Source organism: Rattus norvegicus, chromosome 10 (genome assembly GCF_036323735.1).
Source record: "Rattus norvegicus strain BN/NHsdMcwi chromosome 10, GRCr8, whole genome shotgun sequence".
Classification (NCBI taxonomy): Eukaryota; Metazoa; Chordata; class Mammalia; order Rodentia; family Muridae; genus Rattus; species Rattus norvegicus.
The window spans coordinates 80,102,703-80,116,673 of NC_086028.1; the positions used below are offsets into that span (position 1 = coordinate 80,102,703).

General features: G+C 55.3%; 1 protein-coding gene across 2 annotated transcripts; it reads right to left on the reverse strand.

Moving 5' to 3' along the window:
* Positions 1–73: 73 nt before the first annotated feature.
* On the reverse strand, positions 74–13,644 carry Xylt2 (xylosyltransferase 2). Of its 2 annotated transcripts, NM_022296.2 has the most exons (11): positions 13,418–13,556; positions 6,613–7,105; positions 6,216–6,391; positions 5,742–5,944; positions 5,026–5,106; positions 4,618–4,834; positions 4,354–4,530; positions 3,868–4,127; positions 3,393–3,588; positions 2,500–2,833; positions 74–1,158 (listed from the first exon to the last, which is right to left on the reverse strand). In NM_022296.2, the coding sequence occupies exons 1-11, from the start codon at positions 13,550–13,552 to the stop codon at positions 836–838; spliced, it is 2,595 nt and encodes an 864-aa protein (NP_071632.2). In that variant the 5' UTR covers positions 13,553–13,556; the 3' UTR covers positions 74–835. The 2 variants fall into 2 exon arrangements, 1 of the variants encoding a protein (NP_071632.2); XR_005489939.2 differs by lacking the exon at positions 74–1,158 and having other exon boundaries at positions 2,696–2,833; positions 3,308–3,588; positions 13,418–13,644.
* Between the last annotated feature and the right edge of the window lie 327 nt (positions 13,645–13,971).

The following is a 13,971-nucleotide window of genomic DNA, read 5'->3' on the forward strand; positions in this document are numbered from 1 at the left end:
AAGACCCTTTCCTGCTCGTGCTTTTAGTCACGGTTTTTATCATAACAGTAGAAAGCAAACGAGGACATTCAGCTTGGAGAGATAGAGATATATTTCCTCTGTTGCATATTTCAGACTTCACACTGAGCTTCAGGCACAACGCGACTCTTCTGAGCGCTCTGACAGTCTTCCTGTGCTGCCAGTGGGGCTCCCTCCTCCAGTGGGGAAACTTCATGGATCTCAGCAGGGCCTGATGTCGTCCATTTCCTAGGAAAGCCTGACAGACAGACAGCCCCACCACTGTTCTAGGGCTCCCTGGCTACCAGAGGAGAGGCTGTCTCACTAAAGTCCAGCTCCACAGTAGCCCCCCTAGATCACCTGTCCTCCTGGCCTCAGAGCCTGGGAGGCCCCTGGGCCTCTTAAGAGCCTCAGCTGTGAGCAGCTCAGGCCCAGGCTGGGGACGGAGGCTCTGGAGGGTGAGGCAGACCATGCCTCCCCAGAGCAGTAGCAGATATTCTCCATGGTGCTCCCCATGGCCATGGCCTACATCCTGGGGCTCTGAGCCCTATTGCACATCTTCCTCCCTCTGCCACTCATTTTAATTATTAAAAAAGTATAAACTAGCGAGGAGCAGAGGAAGAGCCTCCTCATGGTTCCGGTGGACTGCTGGTCTCTTGTAGATCCGTCAGCAGTAGGGAGTACTGCACCCACCTTCCCTGCCCTCAGTATAGGGTCCTGATGGCTCAAATGGGCATACTGCCTGGGCCTCTGGTTCTGGTCTGTGGGAGAGACGTCCCTCCATTGTCTGTAAGGTGCAATTCCCCGGCTCCTCCGGGTTGTGCTGGCTGGGGTCCTGCTACCTGAGTCGTCCGTCAGCTTTGACAGGCCCCAGCTCTGACTTGGGGTCAGGAGACAGAGAGCTCCAGCTGGTCAGTCTGCAGAGCTCCAGGGAGGGACAAGAAGAAGGCCCTATGGCACACAATCCTGCAACAGACCAGAAACTGCTCAGTTCCCCATCTGTCCAGGCCTCAAGTGCAGGACCTGTGAGCTCTGTGTGCCGCCGGGCAGCCTCCTCCACGGCCTCTGGCTGAGGCAGATTCAGGATGCCACTTAGTCCCTGGAAACTCTGTTCCATGTATTCGTTGTGGGGTGGTCCCGCATGCAGCCAGCTGGCATCATCTAGGGGTACAGAACAAGCAGTTAAGTGTGTCCCTCAGTCCCATGGGGACCAATCTATAGGAGTCAGGGCTGGGCATAGCAGTTCCCACCCTTACTTCACCATGGGTTCTCATCGCACAGAGCTGACTATGGCTAATCCAAGCAATTTTCTGTGCCTATAAAATCACTAGTTGTATAAAACCCAAGCGGTAGCTGGCATGGTGACTCACACCTGTAACTCTAACAAACTGGAGACGGTGGCAAGAGGATTGCCGAGAGTTCAAAGCTAGAATAGGCTAGACAGTGAGTCTCAGGTAGGTAACCTGGGCTCCACCATAAGATGGTCTGAGTAAATAAGCAAGCAGAATTAGAAAGTATCATTCCTAAATTCCCAACTTCAGGATTTTTTTTAAGCTGAGGGCAGAACCCAGGCTAATTCCCCACCCTCACCCCCCAAACCTTAGAATTGTGGTGAACAAGGTACTTTAGAAAGTAAGGTACCCTCTGGTAGTGTCATCCACACCCCTTGACCTCTGGCAGCTCCCAGACCTCTTGGCAGCCAGTTCTCTACACTGGGCTGGCCAGCTCCACTCTATCCTTGCAGAATGTGCCAACCTTGTCCCTTGGCTTAGAATATGTGTGTGTGACCTTTGCGCTCTGTGGTCTAGTCCCAGGCCTGCCTGCGTCTGCTCAGACTGCTGTTTCCGTCATCCGATGGGGAAGTGGCTTTGCCCTGCTCCTCATCCTTATCTCTTTGGGCTACTTCTGCTCTTCCCTACCTTCTTCCCCTACCACGATAGGGTGCATGGGGAAAGGGGACAGCTACCCATGGGACACCTCATCGTCACTCTTAGCCAGCACTTATCCCATCGAGGTAACCCCTGCAGGCATCTCCATGGCCGGTCGGTCCCCTTAGCCTCAGCCCGATCACCAGAGGGCCATGTAAATCTAGCCATCTGGAGCTACGTGGGACGTGAGGGTCTCGAGGCCCCAGTCTGGCTCTGTTGTACTGAGAGCGTATGTATGGAGACAGGACAGGATAAAGGACAAGATGCCTTAGAAGAATGCAGCACCCCTGGACCCCAGTGAGACCTGAGACCTTTCCTGGTTTTGCTGACTCTAGCTCGAGTGCCTTTTGTCCCAGTCACCCACGGGTCCCCATAGTTATGCTGCCCTGACTTGACAAGTGCAAAGGCTGAGTGATCTCCCAAGTTCAGGGCCCAGTTATAGGGCAGAGCCACATTTCAAACTGTAGTCGGCCTCACTCCCAGGCTCCCCTCTCCCCACTCAGCCCTGGCGTTAGCCCCCTGGAAAACCCTGCTCTATTCAAGCCTGGGGCACTGTTGGGGCACTCCTCCTTACCTTTCCTGAGAGGTAGTTTGCGGTTGAAGGTCAATGGCAGCACGAGGAAGCGGGTCTCACCCAGGGGCTCCCAGAACTGAAGCAATCGAACAGTCCAGGCTCCTGGCCGCAGTGGCAGGCTCAGTGGGGGCTTGTACTGCGTGACTTCAGTGTCCGCATCTACCGTGATGTCATAGGATGTGGCCACAACATAGGTGGGGTCAATCCAGACCACAGTGGCTGTGAGGTTGGGGCCCCGGGCCCAGCGCTGCATGGCCACAGGTTCATCCAGTGGTCCCAACAGGCCCCCAAAGTTCCGGAAGAGACGTTCTTTGGGGTCCCACTCAGTGCCAACCTGTAGGGAGGGAGGCAGCTGGACAGAAGCCTGGGAGAAGTCCTTCTATCTGCTCTGATGTCGCCTCTCATGGTGTAACCTCGAGTCAGTCACTGCTCCTTTCAGGGCCTCAGTTTCCCTATCTTCGAATTGAAGGGGTAAGTCTAGAACTGAAACGCCTCTCCCAGCTCTGAGGTTTAGTCCAGGCTGCCCCCTGAACTGTTCTGTAACAGTGGGGTCCATAAAGGCAGACCACCCCCCACAATGCCAGAACCTCTAGGAAAGGACACCCCAAGCTCAACTGGACTATCCAAGCCCCAGGAATCTTTGCACTTTAGATTAGAACTGACAGCTCCGTGCCTACTCCCTGTATATCGGGAAGGGCCCCTCGGTGTGTGCCCGCAAGGGTAGCAAAGGCGACATCGCCAAAGTTGTTGTTACTGGCAAAGCAGAGCCCAGAGAGCCCAGCCCATAAAGGTCTGATGGAGTCCTTACCCCTCCCTTGGTGTCTGTCCCTCTCTTCCCACTCCCTGCGTCTTGCTGGGGGTCAGGAGAAAGCAAGGGGGAGGACCTGTCCCACCTCCAGACTCTGGAGCCGGCTGGCCTGGTCACTGTGCCCCAACAGCTTCAGCAACCTCTGGGGCATCAGCCACATCTCAAGTGTCTCTGCTGGCCCCTGGGCTGAGGGCTGCACTGCCTGCGTCACCAGGTAGCCCTGGAAATGGTCGTCATAGAAATACAGGTGCACGCTGGACGGCAACCCCCTGGGCTCAAACCTAGAAATGTTTCGGCAGGGAGAAATGGAGATACCATCAGCACACCCACTACCACCTGGAGTCCCAGGGAGGAGCGCTGGGGAGCCCCAGGCATTCCTTTGGCCCCAAATCTCACCCCCCACATGGTCCTGGCTCTAGCCTTCTTCACCCCCTAAATTTTTTTTTCTGGCTTAGACTGAGAATTCACTCTGGGTAGGGGCTGTCTCTGATTTGCTCCCCCTCATTAAAGCACCATTCTCTAAGAGCCTATCATATGTCAGAAGAGGCGGGGAGTCTTACCTGCAGACTGCAGTGGCCAGTGGGGAAACAGTGGCAGCATGACGCAGACTGATACGGGCAAAGGCTGTGTAAGCAGTGAGTAGGACATCGCTGAGTCCACTAGGGCCATCGGCCATGTCGTAGATGTTCTCCCAGTAGGCCTTGAGGGCTGGGGTGCCGGGTGGGTAGCTGCCATACAGGTGGAAGTCCAAAATTTCCAGGACTTCCTGGTTCACAGTCGACTCAAACTTCCGGGCAAAGAAGGTGGGTCTGGAGACTTGCTGGGGAGGATGAGGCAAAGAAGATAAAGGGCCCTGCAGACCCCAGAACACAGCAGAAGCTGCCCTTCTCAGCACTGTCTAGACTGGTCTCCTCGCCTTTGCCACCCGCTGCTGCTGCCCAGACACCAGGGGCTGCTCCAGGTAGGAACCCACCCTGCCTTTCTGACCCTGAAAGTTTGTGGGAAAACAGCTGGAGCGCAGGCTTCTTGGAGCCAATGGAGAGCACCTGAAGCCGCAGGAAGTCCTGTGGCTTGAAGTCGTTGGGGGAGCAGCCACACCAGTCCACGATGTGCTTGTACTGGCACTTGCAGCCCAGCTTCCGGTTCCAGTTGGTAACCCGCAGGTTGTTGTCCACTAGGCTCTCACAGGCTGGGCTGTTCTCCAGCACTGTGTGGAAGAAGGACTGCAGGTGGCAGGAGAGGGTGAAGGGTGAACCACGGGCTACTCAAGCAGTGCCCTCCCTGGCATCTGTGCCTCCCTGGTCACCTACCTCGGCTGGAAGCAATGTGTATGTATAGAACTGGCGAAGCTGGGCCACCAGAGGATCCTCTGTATACACCACATATTCCACAAAGCTGCGTGTCAGCACGAACCAGTCAGAGCCACCATCCACCACGATGCCTGCCGGGATCTGCCGTTCACCCAGGCGCCACATGTGGGAATCACACTCATGGAAAAGCCGGTCCAGGCCTTGCTTCTTGATGAACCTGAGGGCGGCAGAAAGGCCATGACGGAAGGTCCCACAGAATGGAGCCTGAGCCTTCTTTCCCCCCTGGCAACCAGTATGCCTTCATCTATGGTTGGTTTAAGGGTTTTATAGCCCAGAGCTGGGGCCACCGGGTGCCCTTGTGTGGGAGGCACTGTGAGAGACACCAGAGCCTCGTTCCCAATCTCTCACCTGGAATTGTCTCGCCCGTGTGACTTGAGGAAATTCTTGTCCCGGTTCTTGGATAAGAACGCTACCAGCTCCTCATTCGTCCTGGTGAGGAGGGAAAGGGATGTGTACAGTAGGTGCTCAGGCCTGTCCCAGAACAGACACCCTCTAGCACAAATGACCTTCGCTTCTTAGACCTTCCTTTCATGCAGAAACTATTAAGACCATGTGCCTGACCCTTGTATGATGTTCTTGGGTGATGGTACCTGAGGGGCCCAAAGAAGATGCATTCTTCCTCTACCTGTGCTACTGACCTACTACTCCAGCGTAAGCCTCTGGTTCTTCCTCCTCATTTCTTTTGTTGTTGTTTTTAATCATTTACTTTTATTTATGTGCATTGGTATTTTGCCTACATGTCTGTCTGGGTGAGGGTGTCAGATCCCCTGGAACTAGAGTTAGAGACAGTTATGAAATATCATGTGGGTGCTGGGAATTGAACCCAGGACCTCTGGAAGAGCAGCCAGTGCTCTTAACCACTGAGCCATCTCTCTAGCCCCCCTCATCCTCCAACCCATTTCTTTTTCCCAGTCATCAGACCACCTTTTACCAACTCATGCCTGAGGCCAAGAGACCATATCTGGGCTGTGGAGACCTTAGAATGACACCGACACTTGGCAGGCAGAATGGACCCACCAACCCAGATGTCACAGATGGGACTCCATTCCCACCCATCATCACACCTGGTTGGATAGTCAGTAGCGCTCAGGTTGATGAAGAAGTCCCAGGTCCAGCCAGGAATCTCCAGAAGGTCCTTCATGCTCCGCAGGTACATCCTCAGAAGGCTAGCCCCACCCCAGATGGTGACCATGCGCCAAGGTGTTACCCGTACATTGTCGTAGTGCTGGGCCAGCTCTACCACCTCCCGGTACAGGTAGTTGGAACGCTAAGGGAGAAGGGATGCTCTGTAGATGGCTGGGCACCATGGTTACAGTCCCCCTTCCCCCCATGTGAGGGCTGAACACAGGAGACACAGAAGGGAGATACAAGTGGCAGGACTCCAGCCCTGATAGGCCATGCCATCCTCTGCTTAACCATGCTGGACCTCATTCTCCCTTGCTCTAGGTATCTAGGCAACATTCTAGGCTACCTGCCTACAACCTTCAGAGTCTCTGCTCTGTCTACCCGGAGCCGTGGGTCTCCCCAGCTCACAGTACCTTGTCCACATGAATATAAAAGAAGTGCTCCTCGTGGTAGACGGCCTTCAGAAGACGCTTCAGCTGGCGCACAGCACGGCCGTGAACCACCAGCATGTAGGCGATGCGTACCAGAGGGCCACTCACAGGCTGCTGGGCCCGGACCTCTTCCCACTGGATGCCAGGGCTCACCTTGCCTGAGGGGAGGACAGGGGCACTAAGTGAGAAGAAGAAAGGATCCTGCTTGCCTCCTAATAGGAGTCTAGACTCAGAGCCCAGTCCCAGCTCCTCCTCTGCCAACCGGTACATATAACACAGCTTTGGACAAGGAGGACCTTCCGGGAAAGGAGCATGAAGATCTGGGCCACATTACCTCCCATCCATTCCTGGAAAGGGCCTGAGTACCCTAGTCCCTTACCAGCCAGCTGGCAGTGCCGGGGCACAGACTTGGGCATTAGGTTCCCAGCTTGGTGCAGGCACACTACATTAGCAATCTCTTGTTGACAATGCTTGGTGCTGGCCCGGGCCAGTGCTGACAGTGCATCCTTGCCCACAATCTCACACTTCGGAGTGAAGCTGTTATCCGTGGGCTGAGGGGCACCCTCCACACTCCCTGTGTCTCCATGTTGTGGGAAGCCGGCGGCACCTATCAGTGCTTCCCCGGCTGCTGCTCCACTCAGGTTCTGGCGGCCTGGTGCCTCTGGAGGTGGGGCAGGGGGCACCCGTCGGCTGGCTCTCTGCCGACTGGTTACTGCCCGCACCACCTTGGCCACAGGCACACCTGGGCTCTCGGCGCGGCCCCGCCACCGTCCGTGCCTTCTCCCAGCACTGCCCCTACGCCCTGCAGAGCTGTCCGTGTCCTTGGAACCCTCTCCAGGGTCTAGCGGCCGTGGCTTTCTCTGCCTTCCTTTCTGTAAAAGACAAGCAGATCACAGTCAGTCACCTCTTTCCCTAGCTCAAGTTCTATCTTGGCCAAGGTTACCTTGAACTCTGGAAGCTCCTTTCTACCCTTTACCTAGAGAAGTCCGGCTCACTCAATAACTGCACAGAGACATGGCAGGGCCAGCTGGCTGAGGAAGCTCCTCCTCTCCATCTCACCCCATGGCACCTCACATGTCCCTCCAGATTTCAGACCACATGGCTCTGTACTTCGGTTCCCTGCTCCGGGCTCCTATCACTTTCTTGCTCACCATGTTTTAAAACACAGGGCCGTGCTTTCCCTAAGAGAAGAGTAGATGGACCTTGCAGAGGACCCAGGAGCACACTCGATGAGACTCAACCAAGCCTCCTACAAGGGGCTGGCTGGGAGGACACAGCATTAACCTCCGCCTGCATCTATAGCACTTAGATGTTTGCACTAAAGCCTTTCATGTAAGAATACTGAGGCTACACCAGGGAAGCAGCTCAGGAGGAAGGAGTAGAAATGAAACCCAAGACCCTAATAATGTCTAGGTCTCCCAGGAAGCTGAGGCATGGTGTTTTGCTGAAAGTACCCCGAGAATAATGAGGGGAGAAGCTGGCAGAGGAAGTCTTCAGGCAAAAAGACAATCTGATAAGCAAGCTCAAAGAGGGGTAGGAGGCTCCACAGCTCCAGAAAGCAGAGGTGTGGCCAACTCAACGGGCTCTCCTCACCAGGACTGCCTTGGTCAGGCATCACCACAGCAATCAATCCCTGGCTAGAAACCTGGGGTCTGGCTGTAGGTCCATAGCTGGGGGCTGCCAACCTCTGCATGTGTGACAGTATCTCTCAATGGAACCCAGAAACCCTCCATGCTCCCTGCTGCCCCAAATGACATGTCTAGCTCCTTACCCTCCTCCATATTCCCTGCTTAGCTCGAGTTCCCTGGTAGACAGTCATTCTGTTTGCCCCAAAGCGGGGTACACTGAGCTCTGAGACTCTGGATGTTCCTGAAGAAGGCAGTGAACTGAAAAGCCATGTCAGACCATCTCCTCGGGATATAACAGCATGAGTAGCTGGCACATGAGGGGACATGTGATTGATGCCTATGCGTGTGAAGGGAAAGAGGCAAGGGGTGTTCTCTGAGTGCTCTGACCAGCTCTGCTACCTCACCGGCAGCCACTCACTGACCATCTCTAGGCATCGTCCCCCAGCTGTGAGAGCGGCAAGCCTCAAATGGGACATTGACTGTGAAACTGTAACCAGAGAGGCCACCTCCCTGGTTGCCCCTTTCCCTTTCGCCATCCCCTGTCACTGTGCTGCCTCTCTGCCAGAACTCTTGCCCTTGTTCTTCCTGCCAACACCAACAGACACAGGCCTTCCTCGAGTGATGCAACCTCTCTATACGCACCCTTCCTGCCTGGCTTGCAGAAGGTACCCGGGTCTGCCCCATCTGCTGGCACTCATCAGCCTCCTGCCTCCCAGGGAAGATGCTGGGGCCTGGCCTTACACTTCAGCCTCCACTTCCTGCTAGGCTCATCCAGTCTCACTTTCTGCATACTACCCTTCCTTGATTCATAGCCCAGACTTACACTGCTGATCTGGAAAGCTCCCTTGCACCTTCAGGCATGGGACAAGCAACCTGCTGGCCATCCCTTGGGACCTTAAAGACCTTAGAACTCCAAGTGCAAAGGGCTACCACTACCCTTCCCACCCCACCACTCCTCCAGTCTTCACATCTCAGTAAATGGCAACCTTTTGTTGACTCAAGTCAAACACACTGGGATTCTGATTTTTCCTTCGGAGGAGACAGGTGGCCCTGAGAATAAGAGCCCATAAGCGCTCCACTACTGAGCCCCAGCCTGCAGCCAACTTCTCCTTATACTCCACATCCAAGCCATGATAAATACATGAAAATACAGAGTTCCACTCTCTCCCCACTGCCCTCAGCCTGGATCCCCTGATGTCCTGGCTTTTATGTTCTTGTCCCTTTCTATATCTTCTCATCACAGCCACCAGAGTTCCTTTCAGAACGACTTTAAATACCTCGTTTATTGTTATTTTATGTTCATGCGTGTTTTGTCTGCATGTATGTCTGTGCACCACAAATATACAATGCACAGTAGAGACCAGGAGCGGACATCAGATTCCCCTGGGACTAGAGATACACTCAGCTGTGAGCTGCCATTGTGGTTGCTGGGAATTGAACCCCAGACCTCTGGAAGAGCATCCAGGTGTTCTTAACTGCTGAGCCATCTCTCCGACCCCTCCTTTTAGAACTTCCATCCCCATGACCAGACCTAGCCAGTGGCCCCTCCTCTTAGGCCTCCTTCTCCACTCCCCATGGATCCCTTTGCCTCGTCTTTACCGTGTGGCCAGGGCCTGTGCGGTGCCTTTCAGCTCCATCTACATGCCTGGCTCAAGTTCAGAACTGGCTGTGCTTTCAGTCTGGGTGCCCTCCTGGGACACCTCAAAGCTCATCCCTTGCCTCTTCAATTCTTTGCTCAGGTGCTGTTTCTCGGCAAGGCCTGCCTGCCCTGAAAACTCTGGCCCTTCCCCATCCTCTGTTTTACTTTCCCCACTGAAATATGATGCTCTTGGGCCAACAAGAAGGCCCAACAGGTAAATCCACCTACGGCCAACTCTGACAACCTGCATTTGATCTCTAGGGCTCCCAACAAAGGAGAGAAATAACTCCCACAAACTACCCTCTGACCTCCATATGTATGCCAAGGCACAAGTGCACCCACATATATACATGTACACATACACACATAAAGCAACAATAAAAAATTCTCTTAAAAAATGTGATGGTCTCTTCTGCCATCCTAACATTATTGATTTCATGTCCTTTTGTCTGTCCCTCACATGGCTGTAAACAACCCCAGGGGGCTTAGTTAGTTTGCTCGTTCACACAGTCCTCGAGTCCAGAAGTGTGTCACAAATAAACACTCAAGTTGACTAACTTCCAATGAATGACTGTTCCAATGAATGTCTTGGTGTAGGCATGGTGTTCACAAAGGTTGCCGTCCTTTTCATTATCCAAGGAAAATAGTCAACGTGAGGCTAAGATTCAGGCTGTCAAACCTGGTGGACTCCCAGTGAGGTCCAGTTTTAGGCTTCCCCTGCCTTTTCCATAGGAACATGGAAGGAATGCGGGAGTCACCTTCAGTCAATAGCCCTATCCTTCTCCTCAGTACACAGGCTCCTGTTCAGCACCCAGATGGCTCTCTGATGTCTTCCGAGGGTAGCCAATAAGAGCAGGGGTGTCCTTCCTTATCTGAGACACTGGAGAGTAGTCAGGAGACTCTGTTCCATGCCCATGTTTGGGAGGGCACCCTCGGCTGGCCAACCTACAGAGCAGTGGCATGTGACCCAGTCCACAGCAAGCGTAGGAAGACATTCCCAAGACTAGGAGGGTACTGATGGCAAAGAGGTTTGAGTTCTAGGGCTCAAAGCCTGTACCAGTGTATCAGGAAGCTGGTCAGGACTGTAGGGCAAGAGGGCACAGAGCCAGGCTGGCTGTGGTGGGGCACAGGATGTGGGAGGGAATAGCCACGTTGGTGCCCCGCACTGCAGCAGGGAGCTGGCTGACCCTGAGAAGGACAATCCCAGAGGAGGCTAGGGACCAGACAGCAGCATTGAGGAAACAGAAAGGCCCTGATGGGCAGCCAGCCCCTTCCCCACAACCCCTCTCAGGAAGGTCCCAGAGCCTCAGGCTATGTCTCTTGACAGGCTGCCCTTAATGGTCTCTGAGATCAGGGTGGTCCTCCGGCTGGATGAATTCTAGCCTCAGAGGCCCCCTCCTCCCTGGCAAGGAAGCACATAAAGTCCTCTGCCACTTTCTGAGTCTGAGAATCCTTGAATCCTCACTGAGCCATGAAGACAGGGAACACAAGAATTGCTTGCACACACACCCCGCCCCACCACCCCCACCCTGGACTTTTTAGATTGCATTCAAAACAATCGGTGAAAAGCTGTTTGAGAGAGCTCTGAATACCATCAAGTGGCTCTTTGGGGGTTAGTGATCATCGCAGGTATCCACTCTCACCCCTCCACAGGCCAAAGTGCTTTCCTTAAATGCACATTGGCTCCTGCTGGGGAGCTTTCCCACTGTACTTGTAATAAAACCCACTCAAGTCCCTTACTGTGGTCTCTTGACCATACAGGATGGAAGCATTGCTGGGGAGAGTGCCTCACCCTCTATCCCCACCTCAGCCCACTCTCCTGAGAACCTTCTGCTTAAACACTCCTGCCCACCTCTTCCTGAAGGAAGCCTTTCCCAGCCTCCTGCTCTGAGCCGGCCCCCTTGTTATTCTAGCTTTCTTTCTCTGTCTGTCTCTCCCAGTAGACTGTCTGCCCTGTAGGCCAGGACCTCATCTCTTCTTTATTTCTGTATTCCCAATCTGAGCTCAGTGCCTGAAAGGCAAGAACATAGCCATGTGCTGACTGATTGACTGAATGAATGTATGTCCCAGGGTGCACGACCAAGACAATGTGTTATGCCCTGACAGCTTAGTGGGTATGGAGAATTCCTGCAAGTGTTCACAAGTACTGTTTCATCCGACAAAATCAGTGCTACTACTGCCCCAAAAGGGAGAGGTGACTGGAGGTGGTGAGCTTTATAACAGGGTCAGGCAGTAGGACAAGGCCTCGAAGAGAGTGGTCTCACTTGTGTGCGAACCTCCACAAGCACTACACTGTGCTGCTTCACAACTGCACTCTGGTAAGGTGACTGACAGAACTCCACGTTTTACCGCTAGGAACCTAGCTCCATTCCGGTCTAGGATTCCTTTCTCAGCTTCAGCCAGGGGTGTGTGTGTGTGTGTGTGTGTGTGTGTGTGTGTGTGTGTGTGTGTGTGTTTTGGGTGTGGAAAGATTCCAAATTCTCTCCCCTCTCTTCAGCCAGATGGGTGGGGAAGACCCTAAATCCCCTCACCTCTCCCTGGTTCTCCACCCTTGGCTGACCACCAGCCACTGGGCCATGTACTTAGGAGAAGACTCAGATTCTCTGACATGCTCTTCCCCAGAGTCCTCACCAGCCTGATCCCTCACACAGACTGGAGTCAGAGGGCTCTTCTGTGGCCCGCCCCATCTGAGATGTCCCAGCTGCCCAAAGAACAAGCTCACTTCCTACATAAGTCACAGAGCCAGCTTCTCCATGACGATCCTCAGCTCCCTTTGGAGTCATGGTCCCAAGTCTCTTCTCTCTCTCCTCACCCCCTCAGCATCTCCATTCTCCCTGACACTGGAAGAGCAGCTCTTCTCCTGGTCTCTACACCAAGACTTTGGGACAAGTGAGGGAAGGGAAGGCTTCTTGGCTCCATGCCTTCACCCTACCAGGTAAAGCCCAAAGGATGTGACAAGAGAGCCTCTCTCCCAAAGCCTTGGAGACACAGGGACAAGGGGGCCAAAAGCAAGAACCCCTGATCTCTGGCCACGGTTTAGGGCTTTGATTTGACTAATTCTCCCCACCTTTCCAGAACAGACTTAGACCCCACTGGACCCCTCCTAACCACACTACCAGGAGGGTGTGTCTGAGCCTGCAACTAAAAGCACCAGTGAAGAGAAAGAAAACCCCTGGGGTCAGGGTCTGGAGCTCACAGCTGCTCCTCCATTACCCCAGAGCCAGAGATGGCTCCCTCCTCCTTTGATGTCCTGAGGCCAACTCAACAGTTCACCTTCCATTCCCATCCCCTCCTGAAGATCCACTCGGGTTCTTCCTGGCTGAGAAAGCCACGCCTTGAGAACACTTCAGTTTTTTCCCTTGGGGTCACTCCTGTTCACTCTATTCCCTTGTATACACTTTGTCACAGGCCATAATTCCACCCCTTGAGCTCCACTTCACCACCAGTCGCTACTCCTCAGGCGCAGCTCAACAGGGATGCCCGGGGTCCCTCGGCCCCCACTCCTCCGCCCACAGGGCGTACATCCCCGCCCCCTCCCAACTTCAGAAAGTTTGGCCTGAGGCTCCCCACCTCCGAACAGGCTGGGGCCCAGTCGCTCCTCCCAGCCCCAATCCCCGAGCCTGACCTTCATCGTTCCCCGGGACGGAGACCACCCCACCATGTCCCGCTCTTCCCTTCGCGCCCCCTAGTTCGCCGACCGCCTCGACCTCCGGGTCACGCACCGCTCCCTCACGCAGCCAGCCAGGCCCTCCAGTGAAGGGAGCGTTGGGGACCGGAGGCCGGGCTCCAGGAGGCTGCTTGTGCCTTGCACGCACGCGGCCCGTATCCCACTTGCCTGGCCGGGGCCGCCCGCAGCCCCGCCAGGACCCCGCGCGCCCCCGCGCCCGGCCTGCCCGCCCGCACGGCCGTCGGAGCACCTCGCCCGGCTCGTCCTCCTCCAGGCCGCTGAAGCTCCACACCACCAGGCCCTGCAGCAGCAGGATGGCCAGCGCGGTGGCGATCGCCAGCTTGTAGCGCCGCACCAGCTTCTGCACCCGCGCGCTCGCCACCATCTTCCTGCCCGGGACGCGGGGCGCGCGTCCGGCCCTGCAAACCGGCCGCGGGCGTGCGCACAGGCGCGGGGCCCCAGAGCCCCTCCACACTCCGCCCAGATGGGCGGGCGAAGGGCGGGGCCCGAGGCCCCACCCTCTCGTGGGCCGGGCGTGGGGCAGTGGGCGGTCCGGTTTCAGTCTCCAAGGTTTGAGTCTTGGTGCTCTGGGTCCTTTCCACACCTCTATGCGTGTCAGAGTGTGGGAGAACCACCTCCTAGTCGCAAAAGCATTGTCCCGGGGTGCGGAGGACCTGCGGCCTGACCGCTTTGGTATCGCAGGGCATGGGGGGAGGGGCACTCAGCTGGCCCCTACCCCTGGGAAATGCTAGCACTCTCAGGCGTGTGAGTACCACATGCCCTGCCTAAAACCTGAAGGCCACA